General features: G+C 35.7%; 1 protein-coding gene across 1 annotated transcript in view; it reads right to left on the bottom strand.

Moving 5' to 3' along the window:
• Positions 1-24,332, bottom strand: part of LOC120625074 (paired box protein Pax-6) — an 84,708-nt gene extending 60,376 nt beyond the window's left edge. The window contains exons 1-2 of the mRNA XM_039891989.1: positions 24,285-24,332; positions 4,866-5,091 (exon numbers count right to left, since the gene is read on the bottom strand). Coding sequence (XP_039747923.1) covers positions 4,866-5,091; positions 24,285-24,297 — 239 coding nt within the window. The 5' untranslated portion in view covers positions 24,298-24,332. The remainder of the gene's footprint in view (positions 1-4,865; positions 5,092-24,284) is intronic.
• Between the last annotated feature and the right edge of the window lie 2,394 nt (positions 24,333-26,726).

The raw sequence follows: 26,726 nt of genomic DNA on the forward strand, positions 1-26,726 counted from the left end.
GAAATTATTTCTAAAATACTTTTTAGATTGTGGTGTATGGTCTTTTTAGACTGTAAAAATTTTAAGGTAGTTATCATGAATATAAATAAAATTCGATACTTTCTTTATTGAAATATATATAAAATATATAAATTGTGACTCCCACATCCAAACTAGCCCTGATCACAAGAAATACTAGAAACGCCTTACTTTACATACAGCACTGTCAAGATACTTGTATTTTGTACTGTCAATAAAAATATTTACTAAATCCTACAGCTCATTGTAATTATGAAGACACTATAATATGATAATTATATGAAATTTTGTATACACTTTAAGTTTTGATTTCCGTTGAAGCTCTGCTACACATAAAAAGGTAAACATTTTTTGATTAAATTCGTTTAAAGATACCAAGTAAAGGACCACATAACATGACGTTGCAATTCAGAAATTTACTCAAAATGTTTTTTTTTATTTAATATCTGATTGTTTTGTACGTGCCGTAGTTTGTAGTCTAGAGAAAACAAACGTCTTTAACAACAACCAGTCAACGGTTTTGGTAACGTAAATGGTTAATATAAATGCTATACCTACCTCTAACAAGTTAGCCCCTACAATCTTGAATGCACCACTTGCCACTATATGAAATTGCAGTCAAGGGTTAAATTGTAAATAGGTGACATTTTTTTCATTTCAGGACGTATGCCGAATTATTATAAAAAAAGGATTTAAGATTTAACAATTTTTTATTAATAAGAAACTTTTAGCTAATACAAAAGGTTTGTGGCTATCGGTGATACAAATCATTTTTAAAATATCGGTTGTAGTTTTCGAGTGGGAATGAAAAAATAAATACCTAAATTATAAAACAGACTTTTTGATATACCTGCTATTGCTATAACTGAGTCCCAGACTTCACCTGCGTATCTTACGCTTTTTCTTACCGTTTTTAGGTTCAAAAAAAACGTTTCCAGATGCCAGACTAGTTTGAAACTCAGTTTTAGCACAATGACAAAATGTCTTATTCCTTATCAAGGCAGAATTACCCGGGTTCCCCGGCCCGAGCGTCTAATCTGTTTGAGAAATCAGGACAGCCTGATAGCGGGACGTTAGGTCACGTCACCTATGTCAAACTCTAGCCTGTAAACGTCATACTGTTGTTCAGTTGCTAGCGCAACAATTACAAACAAACAAATACGTCCGCATCTATAATATCAGTAGGGATTGTAATCCCACATTTCTTTATCGTAAAGTGTTAACTAAAAAGAAATCAACCGCGGCTGCGAAATGCGAGTGCATTTCCCACACACCCCTAAAATTCTTATCGTGCCAATTACGTAAAGGGTTCCGTTCCTTAGGGCCTCGCAAAGGGCAAGCGTGGCGGGAATCCTAATTAAGGTGCCCTCCTGCCAAGCTTGCTGTTCACATTTGATTTTAGCTCTCCGCTGTTTTTCTACTGAATTTGCCGTTTACTTTTACTCTTTTTAATCGTGTTTGGGAACGCCTTTAAGGTTCTTATCGGGATCTATAAGTAATACAAATAATTATGTAAAATGTATCTTTTGATACATTTTACATAATTATTTGTATTTGTGAATTATTTAAATAAGAGGATTGGAATACTAAGTGGTCGACTACAAATCTTGAAAACGGCCTAAAAGTTCTAAACTGAACTAACCTCAGATAAGTAGTAGTACGGGGACAGCGAATCTATACTTTTTGCAGCACTTTATTTATTGCTTCGGATTTAAGAGTCGGTAACTTTGTAAAAAAATTGAAAAATGGTAGTATTTTGGTTGATTCTGACAATTTATCTCATAGAGCATACTTAGCTGCCAGTTCTATTGTCGTAACGTGATCTTGAAAGCCCGCCAATCCTTATTGTAGAAGTTTGATGGGTCAAAGCTATTCATGTCTCTATCTTATAATCATTAGTCCAGTTCCCAGCAATGGGACATCAATAAACTGATAATAGGATTAAGTATATAGATTCAGTAAAATATATCTTGCGCAATACACTACATGCATTATTTCACCAATCAATACCTCAAGAGCAAACATTGCAAAATAATAACAGCCCCAAACAAAAATCACTTTCCTACAAGATCTCTTGAAGTGCAAGTGCCAGCAGGGGCGCCAATTACTGGCAAATATTATTATTTTCCCTTTATTACGTTTATTTAGGGGCGGTCGTGGGACAGCCCTGAAAGGCACACCCTGTATTAAAAGTCTAGTCGCTTTGATTGACGTCTTTTAGATTTCTTTATTGTCCCAAATTGACTTTTGGTCTTTTGTTCGCGTCAGTGCGTTTAATGGAAAAAAAAGTTCCAAAAAGAAAACATTGAATTATAAATTTTATATTTCTAATAAATAACGTTATGCTTAAAAGCATCACAATTTTATTTGTTGACTAGGCTTGCTGTCTCGCTTAATAATGGACTTAGATTACCGATTACGTTTGTGTTTAGTGCAAAATTTTACGATTTCAAGCATAGACCTAGTTTATAAGCACTTTTAAAATGTTAACTCTGTCTTTTAGTAAAGACTCTAAAACCAAGTTCGGAAAGCAGGTTAATCAGAGAAGAAATCGCTAAAAAACTTATCAACAAAATAATCCGCTCATTCCAACATCAAATTTATTATTTATTTATTTATTTAACTCTTTATTTGTACACCACAATGAAGTTATTATATTAAATATGAAAAAAAATTGCAGGTTTGCATTCTATATAGGCTTACCAAACCGCTTTAGAACAGCGTGGTAAAACCTGTGGATCTAAATCCCTATCTCTTATGAGAAAAAAATCTTTGACCAGCATTTGACCGTGAATAGGTTGATTACGACGATAATTCTACGAATCACCTAGGGATACCTAGGGATTTAAAACATCAGCTCTTGAAACAAAATGTAATTAAATACAATAAACTAATTCAGTTGTGAAAGCAGTAGGATTGAGCGTTTCAATAAACACTCGACTGTGGAGGGCTAAAATCCTCCGCGATATCAAACCGATAAAATCGCAATCAAACGTTAAAGGATATAAACTCCCCAAAATTAGTAGGCACCCCACTGTCAGCGCCCGATGTCGATTCCCACCTTATACCCGCTGCGCACACTTCATTCATACAAAAACAATGCACGACTATGGGAATGCAAACTTTTTGTATTGATTAATTCATTGAAATTCCTCAATTCCTTACTTCACATTGTTCACGCCTTTGTACAATTCCTCGGGAGGTATTATGGGAACGTCACCAATTTGCTCGCGTGGCCCAACTATGACCTCAACGTAGATTCTTAGTCTTGGACAATCGGGAACCAAAGCGACAATCGATTCTTTGGGCTTTTGTTATACCAACAATGGGTTTTGTGCTAAATAATTCATTTATTCGCGTAATATTACTCGATTTAATTGTTATGGGCGCCCTTTAGTTAATACTGTTAGACTTCGGATTTGACACTAAAGAATTGGATTAGTTAGTAGTTGCTTTAAATGGGACTCAGTATTGTTACAAAGTGGATTTGAATTTACTTGCCTTGAAGTAGTTTAAGAAATAACCTTCGCTAAAATATGTTCCTTTTATTACTGGCATGCTGTTGTTTTGCCTGTTTCTATTTCTGGAATATTTATTGAGTGATCTTTTGTATTCCCGTTCCTTTCCTTTTCTAAGCTCTTTTTCATATTCGACGATAGTTTATTGGGTGACCTCGAAAATGTAATTTTAGCGTAAAATTTATTAAAAAAAATGCACTTTCAGAAATGATTATTTTTCTAACCTCGCCGACTATTATCCCGTATAGAATTTAATGATTACAAACGATATTTAAATACTTTTAGAATTTTTAGATATACGTACCTACAGTTTTTAAATTAAATACATTGCCTAATTTTATTATGGGACATTGATTGACATTATTTATTCATTTAATTAGTAGAGTATTGAACAATTTACTAACCTGAAGAATGTTTTTGGAAACAGCAGCAGAAAAAACTCCGATCACCACAACGGACGATCCTAGATATTCTAAGGGTTCTAACAGCATTATTACTCATAAAGGTCACCTCGCTAACATGATAAATAATTATTTATTAAACTAATTGGCCTTCCAAAAGGTAGATTCGTGAAAAATAAGTTAGTTATTCACATATATTGGATGGTTAATCATTTCAAACACAAAGTGACATGGATAAGCGAAATTGTTAGCACTGTAGGATAACATTATTCGATCAAGAATAAAGTATTAATAGCATTTATTTCAGTAGTTCGTTAATTTAATCAGCAATTCAGAAACCCTAAGCAATCAATAGCGCATTATAAGTACTAAAATGTCCTTACACTTTTACTTCTAATTTAACTATTATTACGAACGTCGTAATAATAGTTAAATTAGAAGTAAAATACATTTTCCACTAATAAATATAGTTTTTTTTAATGTAAAATTGACTAAGGCTTTGCGACTTTATGCTAGATGCAAAGCTAAGATGATGTCTAGGTTGGGACGCGCTTCTCTATAAACTGCGATACTTCGCAGGGTATGCACGGAACACGTCCTACAAAAAGCAACCCTGTGTCCATCGGTCTAAGGCGTAGGTTTTAAGCCTCAAGTGCCCGCAGTAACACCAGCAGCCACACCCTTCAAAACCCTTAACAAAAACCTCTACTCTTACTTAATGTATCTATTTTGTAAGTTGATTTTCATTCAATATACTTAATTTTTTTATAGTAAACTAAAGTTGTTGTCGATTATTTATTTTGATAGCGGCAATTTGTATACGTTATGTGAAAATTTCAACTCTCTACCTAACGGACGGAAAGCGGTGGCTTAGTAACAGCTGGTTTGGTTTGGTTACGGTACCCTTAAAGTGAGTATTGCTACTGACCTGCCTAGTATCTTGGACACGCAGCCGTTCGAGACCTGCAGGATCCTGCTAATGTCGCACGGCCGCGCTCCCGAGTGCGCCAACTCCACGATCTTCTGCCTCGTGGAGTCGGGCAGTGGCCTCCCGTTGACGTATACCCCTCCGAGCTGGTTGATGCCGCTGTGGCCAGCTGATGAGCACCCGAAGAGGGCGCCACCGCCCATAGCCGCACTATGCATCAGCTCATCTGTAGGGAAATATGGGACTTCTAAATCAAACTTTATACCGTATATATATTTATATAAATTTAATATTTATGTTTATATATGTCTATTTATTTTCGAATATATATGTATATATAATTGCTCCCACAATTAAATCCCAATCTCTTGCAGCTATTCCTTCAGCCAGAAGTTGCCTGTAAGAGATTGCTCGCAGCAATAAGGCCGCATTTGCATGCCTACAATTCTTGTTCTTTTGTTTATAATTTATTTTATGTAGATTTTGATGTTTGTGTGCAATAAAATATATCTTCTTTTTCTTCTTCATCAAACTTATCTAGTATAGGCTAGCGTACTGTGTTTTTCAGTCTTGATGTATGTGGGCCCGGTGGCCTACGGTAATACTACGCCTTTTTGTCAAATATAAGGTCTTTGTTGTTAAATCAGGTTTTCGGCTATGATTTAGACGAGTTTTCGATTTCTATGAAAATTTAATTTCTCCGTAGTCGGGTTTCAGTTTTTGAACTTGAATTTTATCGGTTGTTTTGATTCTCCTTTTACGCAGAATTGGAAAAATGGATCGACGATTTGTTTGCAAGGAGATTAGATTTTGTGTTCGGAACTACTGGAACTAATATTATTAATGCAAAAGTGTGTCTGTTTGTTTATTTGTTACCTTGACCGGGTCAAATCATTGTTTATCTCGCACGTCCGAAGGTTGGCTGGTAGACGTGTTTTAGCGTTAAGTCCGCCTTTTGTAAACCTTTTTTTTTTGGTTGAGCAATAAAGTGAATAAATAAAATAAAATATAAAACTTACTAAGCATATCTTAGTAATTAGGTATATATTATTTTTGAAGTTATACTTCTTTTGGCGCGTTAGGGAAAAATTATGAGAGTAAATTTTAACAATAATATATTTTAACGATAAGGTTTGACATTGTACACTTTTAAGTGTCAAAGTCTGCGGGCGCATTCGGGTGATTTAATTGATTCAACTGTACATAAATTTCAAATTTTAATATTGGTCTCCGATAATGAGTCTAATAGTATTCCAAATTTAATTATGTTTGTTATGTCCATTTCTTTAATTACATTGAATTTTTTTTTTTGTGGGATTTAAGTAAAGTTTCTTTTACTTAGTGAGATTTAAGTAAACTGTATAGAACTGATATTGCGTTATAATAAAACTTTCAATGTATTAAATACCTTTTTCTAGAAACGTAGAATAAGGCGAAAGATAAAATTTTTGAAAAGATTTTAAATTTGTATCTTGTTACGCCAAAGGTGTATGTATAACTTCTAATGAGTGTACATAAGTACACACATTTATTTTTTTTAATTAAATGACTTAATTTTATTAAAATAGCTCTTACATATAGTATCTGCAAATCAGCGTTAAAGTAAACTTTTGGATCTTTTTCTGTTGAAAATTTCAACTCTCTACATATTACGGTTCATGACGTACAACACCCTAATAGACAGACGGACGGACGGATGGATATAAGGACACCGGAAGCTAAGTAATGTAGCGTCCAATGGCACACTGCAGTTACGGTACCCTAAAATTGAGTTTGCGCTTCATATATAAATTGCAATTACACGATAAGTTTTACAACCAAAGGAATGGTACAAGAATATGATAGTAAATTCAAAATTCAACAAAGTACGAATATAAGAACGTACTATTATAAAATAATATGCACTAAAGTGGGCTCGAAATTCTTTGGAATTCTTAACAAATAGAAATTTTAAAAAAAACACCCGCAAATCTTTACTACAGGTACTCATCTCTGCATAAAAAACAAGAATAGGCGTAGGTTCCACCATGGATTTAAAAAATAACCCGTTAAAATGTAATCCGCTTTGCGAAAATAAAAAAGCCCCACTCTCGATACAAAAAAAGGGTTCGCGGCACGAGAAAGACCACAAATTATTATCTAATCCCCGAAGACGCGATGCTGAAGTACAGCATCCTTTGTAACATACGGCGATTATTAAAAAAAGTTTTTTTGTACTACGAAAACCTTCGATGAGATAATACCTGATAAAAAAGCCTTTTTTAACCCGCGACGACAAGAGTGGTGTTATAAGTTTGACCGCTTTGTATGTGTCTGTGTTTCTGTGTGTCTGTAGCATCCTGGGCCTCAAAAGTGCCACAAAAGCCTTTAAAAAAATATGTTCTGCTATTTGCACGGGCTTACCCAGCTTCTGGTCCAGGGTGGGAAAATGAGATCTTTTTGAGTTAGATCGTCTATAATCGTCAGTGAAGCAAAAACTGTGATTCTTTTTATTTTTGTCTATCTATCAGCATCTTGGCCGCCATACATTTTTAAGAGATTTCCAGGGTCGCCTTTGGCTGTTTATCTGGTGGGAGGCTGCTGCCGTGGCTAGATACCGACAAAGACGTGTCAAGCTATTTAGAGTTCCGGAACGATGTCACGTAGAAACCGATAAATTGTATGGTTTTAATATAAGTGCCATTCTCCTAACAGGTTAGCCTGCGACCATTTTGATTACTAATTTATTTATTCAATTTTTTTTATTTATGAAATCAGCCGGAAGCCAAACTATAAAAAGGGTGTCAAATGTTAACATGTCGTGCACAAAAAAAAATCTCTCCTCTGGCTCGCTTTGTGGCCGAAATTTGGAATAGACATAGCCTAAACCTATCCCAAATGTCGTAACATTTTTTGCGAGGAAAAAAGTATTGATACATTACTATAACCGCATTCAACGCTCACCAAGTCTCGGGTAGAAAAGTTAGTTTATCGTAATTCGTTACTTAATAATAAAATAAAAATAAAATAAAATAGCCTTTAATTCCAAAACGTCATTTCATACACACTAATAGACATTTATACTTTTAAATTTAATAAACATTAATATATTGAATTGTTCGGTTAGGTATGGTTTTACAATAATATTGAATTAAAATTATGTACTTAAAAAAAGTCAAGGAAATTCGTTACTTATTTGCAAAAAAAATAAACGACCTCATCTTAAACTTACCAATGTAGAGAGATTATGCAAACTCTACGCCATACTTCACATTCGTTTTGCACACCGAATTAACCCCGCAAAATTACAGATGGCATTTCCTAACAGTTGCTGCTAATAATTATAGCTACGTCGGGGTTTTTCACGCCAATACGTCTGAATGGTCGTATTAGATCAGAGTCGCTCAGCCGTTTATCGATAGATAATTCCTTTTTTTTCCACCCCCGACATATAGAAAGCACGCCTCGCGGTAAAAAGTGAACAATTGGGTGCAATTTGCCCGCAAATTTGGGGCAGCCCTTGATTAAGAAAAGGGTGGGGTAAAAAGTTCATTGTTTTGGCCCTTTTTGTGGTCGCTCATAATATTGGACGCGTGTTTGGAATGCCAATGCTTGGTCGCTTTATGAATTTTCTTTTTCTGGTAGCCGTGAAAGGGTGACTAACGAGGAATATTTTGCCCATAACTAGAGGTACATCATGAAAATAGCATGGTAGTTTGGAAGGTTTTTTTTATAATTTCAAAGATATGGAATAAGTGTATTATGAATTTTTTGAAACGGTGATAGCCTAGAGGGCTCGAATTATTTTTCGCGGGACCGACTCTAAATTTACTCTTACTACTTACGCACGCAACTCATTTTTATGTATTTAAAATATAGCTTGCTTCACGGTGAAGGAAAACATCGTGAGGAAACCGACATCCCTGATTGTTCTTAAAGAAGTGTGGAGTCCACCAATCCTCACTGGGCCAGAATGGTCTACTACGGCCTTAACCCTTTTTTTATTTTTATTTTATTATAAATAAATAAAAATAAATATACTACGACAATACACACATCGCCATCTAGCCCCAAAGTAAGCGTAGCTTGTGTTATGGTTTAGTACAAACTAAGATAGCTGATGAATATTTTTTTTTTAATGAATAAAATACACATAAATACTTATAATATACAGATAAACACCCAGACACTAAAAAAACTTCAAGTTCATCACACAAACATTTTCCAGCTGTGGGAATCGAACCCACGACCTTCGAATCAGAAAGCAGGGTGCGGCCCACTCGGCCGTCAATTATGGGAGGAGACTCATGCCCTGCAGTGGGCTGGTTATGGGTCGATATGATGATGAAAATGGTGCATGGAATCGGGCATCCTAAGTCTAGCGGTAAGTATTTTTCACTATAGATTACGTGGCCATGTTTTGTGTCAAAAATTGAATTAACTACCCATAAATAGAAAGGTAACCGGGAACTTAACTATGTAGAGTTTTCTAACCACACACAACTTACAATTGTTCCCGGCTATGAATACTAAAATGTGATAATAATCCTTAGAGCGTGGCGGTGCTAATGTCCAAATCCTCTAACAATTTTTGACCAGGGAATCAAACCTAGTACCTCGCCATTCGTATTGCAACAGGCTGCCAATGAGACAACGCGGCGTTAATCGTTAAATGTAAAAAAAAAACCAAAAAGTCACGAATAATGGCGGCCGCGAGACAATAATTCTTCTGCGCGCGCAGTCAATATTAATTATAGCCACCGTTCGCCAATTACGTGACGTATTTTCGCGCCAAAACGTTATTAATAGTACCTCTTAGGCGTCACCGTTGGCCCCGTGCTAACAAGCAAGCTGTTAAAAGAACAATGGACAATTGCTGTGGTACGCCCTACGCTGTGTGTGGGTGGGTTAAGGGAGAAGAGAAAAGTCTAAGTGCACAGTCGCTTCTACCGTCAAATTATATTCGAATAAACTCAACTTTATCTATTTTCGTTTTAATTACGAGTATATGTTCCAATATAATCATCAGACTAAAAAGCCAACATTCAACAGGTAGGTATGTCCCATATAGCATGTAGGCATAGATAAGTTATGAAACTATTGTGGCAAAAACTATTAAAATGGGTGTATGGAGTTCATGTTTTGTTTTAATTTTCATGTACATTGAAGGACACGAAAATAATATCGCGTCTGGTATTGTTTAAGAGAAATGTGAAGTGCCTGAGAAATTTACGAAGCTGAGGGTACGTAGAGTCCATACATTATGCTAGCTTTTATATATTAAAAAAACGAGCTGATTTTTTTACCTTTTAAAGTTACTTAGGTGCTACATGGTAACTTTTTTATTGTAAGAAAGATAGCCCAATTGGCTATGCGCTAAATTTAGGTACCGTTGGAAAATATTAAACTTAATTGTATATTCATTGTCTGTGTATTTTTTTATATTAGCTTCAATATAAGTCATGAGCGTCCGCTAAGTAACACCACCTGCAATCAAAAGTATGGCACACCCTACTTTTGATTGCTTATTGATGATAATTAATTAATTTTATTGATTCGAAAACACTTGAGACAGTAAAAGCCTTGACAGTAAAAGTCTATATTTCTGACTGGATTAGCCGGTGAACTAAACATAATAAACCAAACTTCATTTCACTTAAAAAATGTATGCTTCAGAAACTGAAGACAGAATTTCCTGTCATCTGTAAGCTTATTTAATTAAGAATGACCTATATATTTAATGCATGGTGTCAATCTTTCGGACTTGCTGTAAATCCTGTTAAGTAATCGTGTTTGGTAATCGCAGATACAATAAATTCAAGTCTGCTTATAAATCGTCAGTAAATGTATAGTTTGAAAGATGTATTTATGCTAATAAAGTAATTATTACAATAAATTGTAAATAAGATTGGATTAAAAAGATGTCACATCTTTTCTTGCATTCTACTTCTTACGTTATAAGCCCTTTCGAAGTGGTAGCAGATTAAAAATATGATATTATCAAGTGAATAGTTAGTAAACCTTTAACAACAGGAGCAACAGTCAAATTGTTTAAAAAAAATTGAATCTTAATTTACTTTAAAGTCTTATTAGTACGGCAGGGTTACATCATGTTCTGAAGAACCCGCAGAAATTCAAAACACGCACGGCAATTGTTTTTTTACATATAGATTTTATATACCTTCATTCATCCCCTGTTGTAAACAATAGTTACAAAACCTAGCCCGCTCCCGCCTATGCCGTGTACCACAGACACGTTGCAGGCACAAGTGCGCGTGTCGTGAGGGAGTGTTTTAATTTCAGAGGTGCAATTTATTCGAGCGATTTATTTTTAATCCCCGTTTTTATAGCCGCCACTCTATAAATTTATGTGTTATAGTTGTAGTTATTTTTATAAATTAAGCCCCACAGTGCTTGACGCGTTTTAATGTTATTTAAAATGTAAACGTATACCTATCTATTTTGTCTGTAATATTATTATATTATAGTCAGTGGCGTGCACAGGGTTTTTGACCCGAGTATGCATAAAGCAGGAAGATGCCACATAAGGAAAAAATCCTACGCATACAAACCTTTCAGGGTGGGCAGTGCTTTTGTGCATGTATGAAGTGCACGCCACTGATTATAGTCTCTAGGTAAATTTCTTTCTGCTTAGTATCTAGATAATGCTGTGTTTGAAAACAAAATGTGTAAATTGATTGGATAAAAAGTTTTATTATGTTAATAATTGATGGATGGTTATTAGAAAACAAAGCTTTTAAACAGAGCAACACGTCGCAGGATGTGCTAGGAACACGTCGTTCAAAATGCCGCCCTGTGTCCATATACCTGAGGCGCAAGAGTGAAATGTGAAATGCCTGAAATTACACGGGCAAGTGGTAAATACACTCTTAAGACCAGATTACAGCAATGCTTCTTGATGGCAGAAATAACGACTTATAGCGGTGATAGCTCTAACATTTCGGCCTCCGTTTCGTGGGGACCGCAAGCCACTTCTCTTTTCAGCTACGTGCATCCCTACTAATATTATAAATGTCAATGTATGTTACTTTGTTACGCTTTTACGCAAAAACTACTTAACCGATCCTCATGAAACTTTTTCCACATATTCTCGGAGGTGTTAGAAGTAATATAGGATACTTTTTATCCCGACATTAAGCTCGGTTCCTTTGGGAGAGAGGATGAAAGTGTTTGACGATTTTACACCATAACTCCGACAAATTATAACCGTTTTTAATAATTATTTTTGTACTATAGAGGTTATAATATGTGTTTAATTTTTCCAAAACTTTGTGCATATCTGATGAATGTTGTTGGAGATATAGGACAGAACTCCTCAGCGGACAGCAGCAAACCCCTCATTTAAGTCTTAGCGACACTGAATACTTGAATGCCAACTGAATGCCACATCAAAAAACAAAATGAAACGCAGACGAAGTCGCGGGCAACAGCTAGTTATTATATATAACTTGCTTTCATATACTTAACGGTATATAAAAACATAGTAAGAAAACCTGCTTGCCTGAGTGGTCTACGTAACTCTTTCTAAAGGCGTGTGAAGTCTACCAATCCACACTTGGCCAGCGAGATGAACTACGGCTAAATCCCTTATAATTCTCAGAGGAGATCCGGGCCCCGTGGTCTGGTAATGCGTTGGTATTAATGAAGGCTTTTATAAAGCAGACGGAGAGAAGGAATTGAGATAAAGGTCCATATTCCACGGTCTTATGTAGCCTGTTTCCAGCCTCTACTTGCTACTCATTTCCCGACCTAATGGAAGGTCTACCAGAGCTGTATTTTCTGCTGTGGGGTAATCCCATGCACTTTGTCCAACGTCCGTCGATTCTTTGCGCTACACGTCACGCCTATTGCCACTTGAACTTACGATATTTAAAAGAGCAGTTAAGGGCCATTATATTGTTAACGACTATTAATAGTACGTATATACTTACTCATTTATTGTATGTTATAGTATTTAAATATGTAAGTGTTGTTATTATATATATTAGTTAATTTTTATATTTATTTATTAATTATATTATTTACTTTTTATCTTTTTGCGTACACTAGTTTATGTATTAGCATGTAGTTATTCGCATGTATGTATTTTAATATTTGTACCACCAGCAGTCTATTCTCCTCTTCATTTTTTTTTTCCTAATTCTAAGTTTGCCTGGCAGAGATCGCTATTAAGCGATAAGGCCGCCTTTTGTATTACTACTTCTTTCGATATGTTTCTGTTTTTGTTATATTTTAAATATGTTAATGTTGTGGTATACAAATAAAGAGTTTAATAATAATAAATTCGTAACTCGTTTGGCTCTATCCGTTTTTCCGGCTTTTCTAAAGGATATCCTTATATCTATCTCGTTTCAGATACTCCAAGACTAAATCTCTCAATCGAAAAAACCTTTTCTAAATTCTAAACTTTTTTTATGTTTATAGACGGGCGCTTGACTGCAATTACACCTGATGGTAAACGATGTTGCAGCCTAAGGTGGAGCGCGCTAGCCTAGAAGCTGCCTGAATCTGAGATCGAAGATGTCTGAATTAATAACTTCAGCATCTTTGATTACGAATCACGGAAACCTGTAATCATCTTTAATAAAATGCATGGTTCTATTACTAATTTTGTAATTATGAGAGAAGAAGCACAAGAAAAACTATTGTTATAATTTTATTTATTTTGCTAACCTTCATTAAATTGTAATCCTACTTAATTACGACTAAGTAAATGTTCAGATTTCATATATCCATACTTAAGTTAATTATTATATTGTTAAGAAATAAATGCATACGTTATTACATAATTAACAATTAAAATATTACAAAAACATTTCGTCGCCCAGGTCTATACGTTACCTACCCATAAAATAACCAAACTTAAGTCGCCTGTTTGATATTAAATGGGGGCATTTATATTCATTTAAATACAAAAAGGAAACATTAATTGCATTAGCATTAATCAAACACTTACTATATAGTAAATAAGCTATTTAACTAAGGGTCGACCCTTCACAGGCACACCTGGTGTCACAGACAGACAACCAACCCCCCACTTAATGCCCTTCTTATTATTATTTTGTATCTGTTTTTGAATTGCTTTAATCTGTGGGGGAAGTTTAATTGTTGGTCCGCCATTTTGGATGCACCAAATCCCGTTTGGATTAAACTTTTGAATGCTTCTCCTAGCACCTTTAATGGTGACCGTTATTTTTTGTAATATTTTGGCGAATTAAATTTTAAATTTAATTGGACTGATGTCCTAACAATTGCTGATGTCAATAATTAAAATAATTAATTAATTAAGTATTTGGGAAGTTGCTAAATATTCCTGGCAATAAATAAAGTTGCACTCTTTCAATATGGTTTTTTCTTTTTCTATAATTTCGTTCTGTAAACTAAATAATCATGTTACTAGTTTGAAGCGTTATATCTGGCTAACTTAGTGAAAAATCCTTATTTTAGAGTTCTAAAACATAGAAACATAGGTATTAAGCCTCATGTGCCTATAATAGCACCGGCATCCGAGCCTGAATAGAACAGTTGCTTAGCGGTAACTTCCAGGACGAGCTCTGTCACAAAATGCTCTACCACTACTTTTAAAATAAGAACCTTCTTATTTGTTTTTTTAAGCTAACAGCGATTTAACACCAAGGGGTTGAAATATAGCAAATTTCAAAATCTTTCTCAAGAAGGGCTATCAGTCGAAAAGGGCTGTCCAAATTCGACTAGTTGCTCCAAGAGATTACCGCAAAAATCGGCAAAAAACCTCTTCAGTTCCATTATAATTATAGTTCTATAAACTGGTTTAAAACATTCAATTAAGAAAATTCAGAATCCTCATTCATATTATATGTTAGTTAGTATGCAGTGTATTGTGTCCAAAAACAGTGAAAACGCCCGCGCACTTACTCACTTTATACGGAATGTTGCTAGCTCACAAAAACTTTCCCATTTTCCCATTCTTGTAAACGTTTAGAACATTATAAGTAAAATATTTACTGTCAATTGCTAAATGGCATAAAGTGACTAACCGTTCGTTCGAGAAACCATTCCAAAGTGGAGTGGTTTTTGATGCCTCAATATTAGTCGTGTACACGTTTTCTGTGTATTCTTAATTCTGTGGTTTAAAAATGAATTATCAAGATTCTATATCCCATAAAACGAAATTCCACAAGCCGCGTATAAGTAATGCGTTATATCTCATTCTTCAGCGTTTTGTCAATGGTGTATTTTTTCTCAGCTCTCGTAAAGGGGGCGGGGTACACGTCACTCGCCATAAATAATGGCATGGCAAAACAAACGGCGGCTTGAATGGGTCACATAAAATACGATTTAGGAAAAATGTGCACATATTTTACTTTGTGCTATTTTATTTCGATGCTCACGAACTTTAAATAGAATTATCAAAAATGTAGTTTTTGAACGACATTTTTGATAATTCTAGTGTTATGGCGTTTCTTTTTTACCGTATTAGCAGCAGAACTACGCCTAAAAGATAAATAATTCACATGAGAGCCCCATTGAAGTTTAGCATCCAACGTAATTCCTAGAAATGCTGTTGTATACACCAGTACCTCATTATTAAGTGGTAGGTACTGTGATTTTCACATGTTTAACATTTGGTAAAGTGAATTTTTCACAGAAATCAGTTCTAAGTGAACTACTTAATTGCGCCCCTCGGCTTTACCCGCTTCTATAGTCCACCAATCCGATTGTTCGATGCTTGTATAGTACTGGAGATTTTCTTCATTATATATCATCTGCATACCCTGTGCAAATCCTCTATGCACGCCACTGTTTGTGGGCCTCTGGACTGCATACAATAATAGCTGTATAAGGGTTCCGTATGTTCTTAATTCTCGGGTTACAAGTATAGATAGATACCAATTTGTTCAATAAAAATGTGTTGAGTTTTAACTATCCACTTAACTTTAAGCACAAACATTAACTAAATCGATGTGAATAATCTTTCAAAAATAAATCCTCTTGAAGCATGTGGGGACCAAACTCATCAAAAATGAAACGGTTGAGCGAGCGAGCCACTGAGAACGTAGTGTTAAACTATATACATATTCTTAGTAAACTGTCACTATCCGAAAAAAAAGATCTAATTTTGGTGGGCTTTTTTTCTTGTTGCAATCATTATAACATAAGAATTGTCATTATTACGCTCTCAACGGAATTATCCAATATTCATTTCCCCATACTTCCAATACGTATCTTACAAAACACAAAGGAGCTCCGCGAACCTAGTGCTTAATCATTAAAATTCACCCAGCGGCGTAACAAAGCAACGTCTGTTTATCTCCCTCTTACCGTCGATTTTACGCTCTATTTGTCTCTATCTGCCGCCTAATGTGACAAGATTGTCGCATGCTCCGTTTAGCCGGGTATAATTATATTTTGTTGGCAAGCAGCGAGAACGCTTAGAGAATCTGTATTCGGAGATAAATGCTTAGTGTGTTCCAAACGGAGGTACGTATCCAGTATTTCGAAATGAGGGTATACCTACGTGTTTTTATGGAGATAAGGTTCTAGAATGTTCATATCGATTGTTAATATGACATGCATTGTCTAATCGATTGTATATTTTAAAAGAAGATAATAGGAAATAATTGATATTGGTACAATAATATTATGTTAAATAAAATTATATAATCGCCTTATTTACAGTAATTTTTAAAATAATTTAATTGGCTGTGCAATCATTTAATACCTACTATAATAGATTTATTAACTTGACGATCTTTAATAGTAACTTACTATTGTGACATCATTGTATTTGTGTTTATTATAAGGGTCAAACTGTTTTTATTGCTACGCCCTGACAATGAAGCCTGACTGGCCTAATAAAATAAATAAATAAATAAATATCCTTATTTTCATTTGCATCGAGCTTAACCCTTACTAATATTATAAATGCGAAAATGTGTTTGTTGGTTTGTCTTTCCGTTACGCCGTAACTAAGCACCCAATCAACTTGATTGGAATAGATTTAATTGAAAGGATTCAGGTAAGTTGAGCAGTGTTACATAGGCTACTTTGACGGCCGATGGGCGCAGTTTACAGCGACCCTGCTTTCTGAGCCCAAGGCCGTGGGTGCGATTCTCACTACTGGCAAATGTTTGTGCGATGAGCATTAATGTTTTTCAGTGTCTGGGCTTTTATCTGTATATATTATAAGTATTTATGTATATCTATTTCATAAAAATATTCATCAGTCATCTACCCATAGCACAAGCTACGCTTATTCTGGGGCTAGATGGCGATGTGTGTATTGTCGTAGTATATTTATTTATTTTACTTTTCATGCCGGGAAAAAAACGGTTCCTATGGTGTTTGTAAAAAAAAACCATAATAAAAGTGGACGAAGAATGTGGGCATGAGCTAGTTTGGGACAGCTTTACTATTCGTATCATCATTATCCACGGCCACGGCCCTGGGCCACTTGCCTCTTGCGGCTCCCAGCGATTCGCCTGATGTCATCTGTCCACCTCTTTGGGGGCCGACCTACGCTGCAATTACCGGTGCGGGGTCGTCATTCCAGCACCTTAAGACCCCAAATTATTCGTATAGAAAGATTAAATCACTTTTGAATTGAGTCACTAGTTTTTTAAAGAATATGGTAACCATTTTTTAATGAACAAAATATAAAAACATGCACACAAGTTTTAAAGCGTTGCATTGTAATACAGTCGAGTAGCTACCATTTTTATGTACATAATTATTATAATTTTTTTACGATTTTGTTTCTATCTACTGATTTTGGATACACATTACCGATTCATGGCACAAATCTACGGATTTCAATAAACACTGACAATTCTATCGTTTTTACATTTTGACTTTCAAGACGACTGGCGTGGGTAAAAATGTCTAAAAACTTTATAAATAACTGTTGTGAAAATAACGCTTGCTTGAATTAATTACCGAAGTGTTCTTGAATTATGTAAACCGGTGGTAATTAGGTATACAGACATAATTATTATTTATTTAAATTCATATCCAAACTCAAAATACCGCAAAATATGTAATACCTATACGGCTTTAACACCTACACCTGAATGTTATTATCTTAGGTAATTAGTCGTTCTCTGTAGGGCCTCCATCAGTTAGATATTCCCGGATTCTTTCTTTTTTAGAACATTTGTCGATCGTGTGACAAGCTATTAGGAGGAAAGAATAATAATTGTTTTATGTTATTAAAGCTCAAGGGAATTCTACACTGCGTACTCTCACAAATCCTCCCGTATCTCTGTGTAAAAATTAATCCAGAACAGTTGTTTTTAGTTGTTCAGGCGTCAGTAACAAACATCCATCCATCCGTTCACATTTACAATAGTTGCAAGGTATAACAGCAATAGAAGCTTTTTTTATTTTATGAATTCCATTAAAGATTTATTGATTTGAAATAATATTTAATTTTATATCATGATCCCTAGCAGAATTAATACACTGTTTACAGTCTTCTCTCCCATACGGAAATGGAATATAGAGTTTTGACTTTTGAAGCTGCTCCGATGGACTTTTACGTTCTTATCACTTACTCATATGACCTTTTAAGTTTTGGTCCAATATATGTTTAGAACCCACAACATCGTAATCCGTATGTCATACCGATTAGGAACCGAGCTAGTTTGCGCAAACAACCAACTATAATTATTATTAATTTATATATTTCAGAGGTGTGTATTGTCGGAGAATATTTATATTATTCTCATGTCGCTTTTGGACATAGCTCTGAGACAGACAGGGGTGATTCCTTGTTTTGGCCGTGTGCTGACGGTAGATTGGCATAGGTACAGTTGTCACCACCCCGTCTTCTTCCCGTGGGTGTCGTAATGAGTGACTGGGCGAATATTACGGAGCGTCCTCTGTGCTACTACTACCATCTACTGCGATCACCAACTCGTCTGTCCAGCGTGGTGTTATAGGCAAACCATCCCGTTTGGAGAGGCCTTTAGTGCAGCAGTGGACTTCAATACGATATACATGATTCTTTGTTTTGACTTGCTTTTCTCGATTTTTTAATTTTAACAGTCACCCTACTTCATAACGAATTAGACGTTTGCATAAACACACGTCACAATTATGATTTTTCAAACATTTGAGATTGAATTAGATAAAACGCATTTGATTCGCATATAACTACTTTTTAACTGACTTCTTAATTCAAGGTTATCAATTCGAGAATCTGTTTTTAGCGATAGTATCTTTCTCCTTATTTAAACCGATTTAACTAGCTGTTGCCCGCGTTCACCGTCCGCGATTATTACGGTTTTCTACTAATCCCGTGCGAACCTGGGGGTTCCGTGCGTAGGTTTTCCGGGGCAAAAATAGCTCCGTCCTTTAAACTAACTCTATACCAAAAATCAACTCGATTGGTACCTAGGGCGCAGTGGCGCGCATAGAAGGTATGCACAGGGTATGCAGATGATATAAAATGAAGAAATCTCTAGTACGAGTTAAAAATACTCAAGGGTAGGATTTTTATAACTATTACATTGCCTATCCTTAGGTTTTTTATAACACGTACTGGAGATTTTCTTTATTTTATATCATTTGCATACCCTGTGCATACCTTCTATGCACGCCACTGCTAGGGCGTAGGGTATGGCTAGACAAACAAACCTACTTTTACATTTATAATATTAGCATAGATTCTCTATCAAACCTGAACAGATTTAAAAGTTATTTGTTTGTGAAGGTTTACCATCTAGTGGGTTTTTTTGATTTTATGGATGTAAAAAGAAAACCATTTTGAAAATAGAAAATGGAACTCCTCAAGGAGTTCAAGTAGATCATCATCTCCATATCAACCGCAGTAGTAGTAGTCAGTAGAGCTTTTTGTGACGGAGCTCGTCCGTAAAAGTAATACCGCCATGCTTATTTCTGCCGCCGAGCAGCATTGCAGTGTTCCGGTCTGAAGGTCTGTACTTGCAGGCACCTGAGGTTTCACACCTTTGCCTCAGGTGATGGACACAGGGCGGCCATCCATAGAGCGAATTCCTTGCATGCCCTACGAAATGTTGCTTGGCTGTAAATACAGGCGCCACTTACGGTCAGGTGGGTCATCTGCTAGGTCGGTCAGTAAGACAAAAAAAAGCGATGTCCGCTATGGACATGGTCTTTTGTAGTAGTTTTCAATTCACTCACTGCGAGATGTTGGATGTCATCTGTCCACCAAGCTGAAGGGTCTGCGAAAATTGCGGTGTCGCCATTTCAGAACTTTGGGACCCCTGCATCTTTGACCTAGGCCATCGTCTATGTCAACAGTAATGGCTTAACTGATTCCTTCTTAAAAAAAAAATGTTTTGAATTTAAATTTCTCCCAATTTTCATGACCGATTTACGTGATTATTTCATTATTGGATTGGTGGGTCGCTCGAAATTGTTTTTAATAGGTAATTGCTTAAAAGCTCAAAAATTTTGTCATCTTCAAATTGTGTATACCTAATGTGAATCTCACAATAAACCAACCAGTAAATAATTGCTGTTTAAAGTTTCGCAAGCTCTTTCGTTGCACTTTTCATAAGCACTCTTGGAATAGGTAGGACAATAGGCAATACGTCATAGAGGCCGGGGTTTCAAATTCCGCTTTAGCTTGCAAGTCCTACCCTCTTATAATCCGCGACTTTATAAGAGGGTGGTCAAAAGTTTAACGTCATTGTCTTACGTATAATTAAGTATAAACATTTTTTTTGCACGTATGTCAGTTTTTTGCCGCGCTGAAATTTTGTTTTATTTAAAGTTACTTCTATATTATAACTGAAATCAGACCGAACTCAAACTCTAGACCGAGTATCTTTTAGTGATCTTTTTAAGGTTAAAGGAAGTTAAAGTTAAGTTCTATCAATGTTAGTAAGTGGTGCAATGTATTTAAATGTATTTACTTTTTAGTTGGTACACTATTTTTCATGGAAATCAGTTTTTTTTTTTTTTAAGTTATATCTTGTGTTTGGTTCCTTTCCAAATAAACTTGTTTCTTATATGTTATAATATCAAGACTGTTAGATAGTGGTAGGTTTATAGATATACAATTTATAACAAGTGATTGAAGTTGATAAAAGCAGTTCACATTGCTGGAAACACGAGGTTAACTTCGATCAAGTTTATTTTGACAATTGTGGCATCTTGAATAACTTCATAACTTTGCTTTCTAGCTCAGCCTGAGAGCTCAGCTGTGGGAATGGCTAGAATACCAGTTCAATTTAAAAGTGTGCAACTTGGTTATTCGCGGGATAGCTTATATCAATAACCGTTTATCATCCAACAAAATTTAACATAATACGTATATCTTTTAATCAAAGAATTAAGATTATATAGAAACCTCGTTTAGCCATTATTGCATGCAGTGCATTGAGTACAAAACAGTGGCAACGCCCTACGCGCGTCTCACTTCACACCAGCGGAAAGTTGCTAGTTCACAAATTTTTCCTATTGTCCCGATTTTATGGTAAACGTTTCCAACATTAGAGGTAAAAAAAGTTACTGTCAAGAATATTGGATAGAAGATTCTTATCGTGAATTGATTCCATTTTCTTTCTCCTGTCTGGTCTGGTCTTTTGTAACGTTTAATTTTATTTTAATGTTATCTCACTAAAGGGTATTTTTTTTTTGACTTGACATCTTATATCTCAGAACCAAATAGAGATTTTTTTTCAAGACAGATTTGAGCTTATAAAATAAGCGCGACCGTGGCGTGCACCTACTATTATGAAAAAAAAAATCGTACAGGCTCGGTACTAAAATATACCTTTGAACTATTTGTTATATAGAACTACAGAATTGTGACAGTAAAATGTAGTGTAAACAAAATTTCAACATTCCAATATTACTGAGCAACAATAGCCTTGTGATAAGAGCTTCAGCCATCTTTCCGTAGAGACCAAGTTTAATCCCCGGAAAACACCTCTTACTTTTCGGAGTTATGCGCGTTTTTAATTTAAGCAATTAAAATAAGACATGCTTTAACGCTGAAAAAATACATATATAAAAACACCTGTTATGCCTGGGAGTTCCGCATAATGTTCGCAATGGTGTATGAAGTCTACAAATCCGTGGACAGTGTGGTGGACGACGGCCTAAACCCTTCTCATTTAATATCATTAACAGTGTTGGCAGGTAAAACCGCGGTAAAAGCAAGATTAACTTCATTTACAAGTTATCACAATAGACTGGGAGACGGTGGAAACAAGTATCCCAAAGTTTGAAACTTTCGTCAACAAGCCAAACTTACAGGCTTGTTACTGTTACTTTGAAAGAAAAATTACGTACCAGCTCCTCTCTATTCCTGTTTCTATTGTCTGGAGCGGCTTTATGTTTATAAACGTAACAATGAGGATGCTACCACATAAATCGGTAGATCACCGATCGATGCCATTGATGCAATTGAAACATCGTCAATCGTCAGTTGAAGAGCGCTGCCCCTTCAGACCGAAACTCAGCAATAGGTACTGCTCGGCGGAAAAAATTAGCATGGCGTAGTGGGTATTTCCCCGGACTAGATCGGCCTGTTGTTCTGTATGATGCAGTTAACTATTTTAGTTAACCGGATTAATTAAAAATTTATTTTAAATCATCATCATATTAACCCATTACCGGCTCACTACAGGGCACGGGTCTACTCCCACAGTGAGAAGGGTTAGGCCGTAGTCCACCACGCTGGCCCAGTGCGGATTGATGGACTCCACACACCTTTCAGAACATTATGTAGATCTCTCAGGCATGCAGGTTTCCTCACGATATTTTCCTTCACCGTTGAAGCAAGTGATATTTCAATTACTTAAATCGAACATAACTTGAAAAGTTAGCGCTGGGATTCGAACTCGGCCCCTGGAAAGCGAAGTCGAGCCTACCCAATGCGCTATCACCGCCTATTTAACGATGTACTGTCTTTATATATATGCCAAGACAGTCCATACCGTTGCATTGTTTGAATCTGGCACCAACGAGCGACTTGACCTGTTAGTGTTTTGTTACTCGCAAAATACGCAAGTTAATTGTCTAGAAGGACATTCAGTAGCAAAATATGCTAATTTCTAAAGACGACCTCTTTTCTAGCTATTTATCAGTTTATAAACAAAACGGTTATGTTACTTATAGTATTCTTTATAGAATTATCATCATTGGCACTTCAGCTATAGCGTGGTTAAATCATGTACACCAAACAGATCTTCGGAAATGTACTGAGCATTCTCAGGAGATCAAGAAATCAATTTGTCTTTCAATTCAGCCAAATTGCTGTCGCTCTTATTATTACTAAGTAGTAGATACGGATATCCACGGTGCGTTTGAAATCACGTTATAATTTTACACTCATCCTGAAAAAAACTGTAAACCTACAATTGAATACGTGTACACAAGTTAAGTATTATACAATAAATGATTATTCTGATGATAAAGTAAAATAAAGATGAAATCTCCGCTGTCATCTGCACATAAGATGGAGTAAATCATCTTCATCGTAATTCTAAGATAATTAACGTCCCACTACTGCGCACTGGACTTTCTTATAGAGGAGAGATTTTAAGAGTTTAAACCCACCACACTGCTAAAATGTGGATTGGTGGGCTTTAACGATTATTACAATATTGTTAATGATGAAATACGGGACGGAAGGCTTGCTCTCCGTTACGGTAATTAGGTATATGAATACACTTTCATAAGATAATTGAAAAGAGCAAATACTGAGTTGAGAATAATTCTTCTAGATGTAAACTGCTTTTTGAATCGGTGGTAAAGTCACGACGTCTAATCTTGTTCTAGTTTTAAAAGAGTCTATATTGGAAACCTTCTTGAAATAAACGGTTTTTGTATTTATATGGTTTCATCAACAACCTAAAGTCCCATTGCTGGATACAAGGCTTCTCTCGTTTGAGGGAGGGATATAAAGCTTAATCCCAACACGCTGCTCCAAAGCGGATTGGTGGGTTATTAATGTAATAAATAATAAAAAATTGTACTAACAATATTGGACTTCTGTGTCTGAAAATAAAATGATTTATAATATTAGGTACTATTTATTATTTATACAGTTAAACTTAATAATAATATAGATTTATTGTTAAATTGTGATAGCTTCTGGATAAGCGAGGTTCCACCATAGACTGCACCTTCACTTTTTTACAAGGTTCTTATCAATTAGTAGATTTACTTTCTAGAAATACCTAACTTAATTTTGAATTTGAATCAAACGAGTGACGTGTCTATAGACACAAATTGCAATTTGTTTCCAAAGATTTTAGTCCTCTATTAAAAGACAGGTAAGCCGGGAAAGTGATAGAGTCACTACAAACAGACAGACTTGACGTTTCAAAAGTGCATTAGGCCTACTTGAAATAAGTGAATTTTCTAGCTATGAAACCTATGTGCCTTAAAGTCAAAATTAAGGCGCACTAAGAAAGAAGAAGAGTAATAAAGTGGGCTAGTTACCTTTGTGCGGCATCTTCCAGAAGGCTTCGGCCGCCGTGGTGGGTTCCCGCGGCGGCGCCACCAAGCCCCCCACCAGCGTGGTGGCGGCGTGTGCGGGCGCCGGCGCCGCCCGCCCCCACCCGCCGTGCAGCGCCACCCCGCTGCCTTCACACCCACCTCCTAACCCCCTATAGCTGACAATCTTTACGGCGTTACTTGACCCCTTAACTGACAATCTCTATCTTACTATCCCCCAACTGAGCTAAACCTAACCCCCTATGGCTGACAATCTTTACAGCGTCACTTAAACCTCTTAACTGACAATCTCTATCTGACTATCCCGCAACCTAGCTAAACTTTACCCCCTTGTCTGATAATCTATCTATTTGGCTGTTGTTTAATCTTACCTAACACATTCCCCTACAGCTATGGCAATTTGACCCTGATAACAGATTGGTACCTTCTTCACTAAAAGCAAAAGATTTTTTAAAAATCACCCCAATATTATGTGATCTAAAACTCTATGTACTATTTCAAACCCAGATATTGCCAGAAATATTTTCGCTAACTTTGCCGAATCAGCTTCATAACGAGCCCCTCAATTTTTAAATGTCCCCAAATGATGTTTCTTTATTAAATAAAACGTGGCCCCAGCTTGATTCTTCGCACATATGGACCCCACCCGACCTGCAAAAGAAAGATCCACGATCAAGAAATTTGTTGACCTCAAACTTCAAAGCGGCATTAGACAATCGCATCATCAATTACAATCAAGCCTCTCTTTGAATGCCGCCTCTCTCTTTCATACTTCCGACTTTCACGTACGAGTGAAGGAGTCCAGCGCTAATTGGTAGATGATTTTGCTGAATTGTGTTAGGAGATCGAGAGAGCGCCATCTATTGTTGCATAGTACAAATAGCTGCGTTGCGTTCGTGAGGCGATAATGATCTATGGGTTGGAGTAATGAAGTAAGATGGGAGCCGATACAGTCGGTTGCTTGTACCACCCATCATGTTAGCATCCGAACGGTAGTCGGGCCCGTGTGTCAGTCTGTCGGGAGGTTTTTATTTTGTTATTTGACAGAGATGTTGCGTGCAGGTCATGGGAGCACGATGAGAGGCATTCGTTAGGGTTCCGTAAATCTGCAGGAACTTTCACGAATTCTGGTACCACTAATAAGATAATAGTTCAAGCAAAAAAACAATGACTAAATTTAAGGAATCCCTGAAGGGTCACTTTCAGTTGCATCTAATACAGGAATTTATTTGAGGAATCTTTCAAATTAGAGGAAAAATTCAAAAATGTTTTTTCATGTAGTTATCACAGGCTCTTATGAAGAGTTCATACATTTAACAAGTTACAACGAATGTTAGGTGACGCTGATAACTGCATTCGTTAACTTCAAACTAAAGTTCCTTGATCACACTCCCTGATCTAAGAGCCAATAAAAAAATTAGTCAGGTTTTTTTTTTGATATCACCATCTCACAGTCTAGTTAATGTTTACCTATGACGTTAGAGCAATTCATACCCTATATTTTTTGTGTAATTTACATGTTATCCTTAAAATTATAATAGGAAAATTATTATAAATTGATCTGGGAAAAGCTCTGTAGACGATTTAAAGTTCTACTCAAAAGGCAGACTTAGACGTTATTTGTAAATGCAAGATATTTTTTACGAACTTTCACACAGACACCTATCAAATTTTTATAAAAATAACGTTCTCGTAACACAACTTAAAAGATCCTGCCTTTCTTGGTTATTTAAAGTCCTATATAAGTCATAATATTTTCTATAATAATTTCGACAACGAAAAATGAAGCTGAAAGAAACCTATTTCTTAATTTCATTATCAAGTTCGTAACATGCTCTACAATAATTTCAGTATAGATAACAATAACTTGTAGGTTCTGTGATTTATTATCATCAAAGGTAATCAAAAAATATTCTAAAAAACTAAAATAATTTTTAAATTTGACTGCCCCACAGTGACCCTGCTTTCGGAGTCCATGGCCGTGGGTTCGATTCCCGCAACTGGAAAAGGTTTTTGTGATGACCATGTTCATCAATCCACAAGTTTTTCAGTGTCAGGGTTTATATCTGTATATTAATTATTTATGTATATTATTCATAAAAATATTCATCTGTCATCTTAGTACCCATAAAACAAGCTACGCTTACTTTGGGGCTAGATGGCGATGTGTGTATTGTCGAAGTATATTTATTATTATTGTGATATTATCTCAGATCATTTCGAATGCAAGCTGTTTGTTAATTAAATTATCAAGTTTGTAACACGCTTCACAATAGTAAAATAGATTAAAGGTTCTGTGATTTATCAATGGTCATCATAAAATATTCTAAGAACCTAAAATAATGACAACTGTACGGAACTCTTAATTTATGCATACTAGTCACACTTGCCCAACCTTTTCATGTGGTTGTACCGCTATTTGTTGTA

Source organism: Pararge aegeria, chromosome 7 (assembly GCF_905163445.1).
Source record: "Pararge aegeria chromosome 7, ilParAegt1.1, whole genome shotgun sequence".
Lineage (NCBI taxonomy): Eukaryota > Metazoa > Arthropoda > Insecta > Lepidoptera > Nymphalidae > Pararge > Pararge aegeria.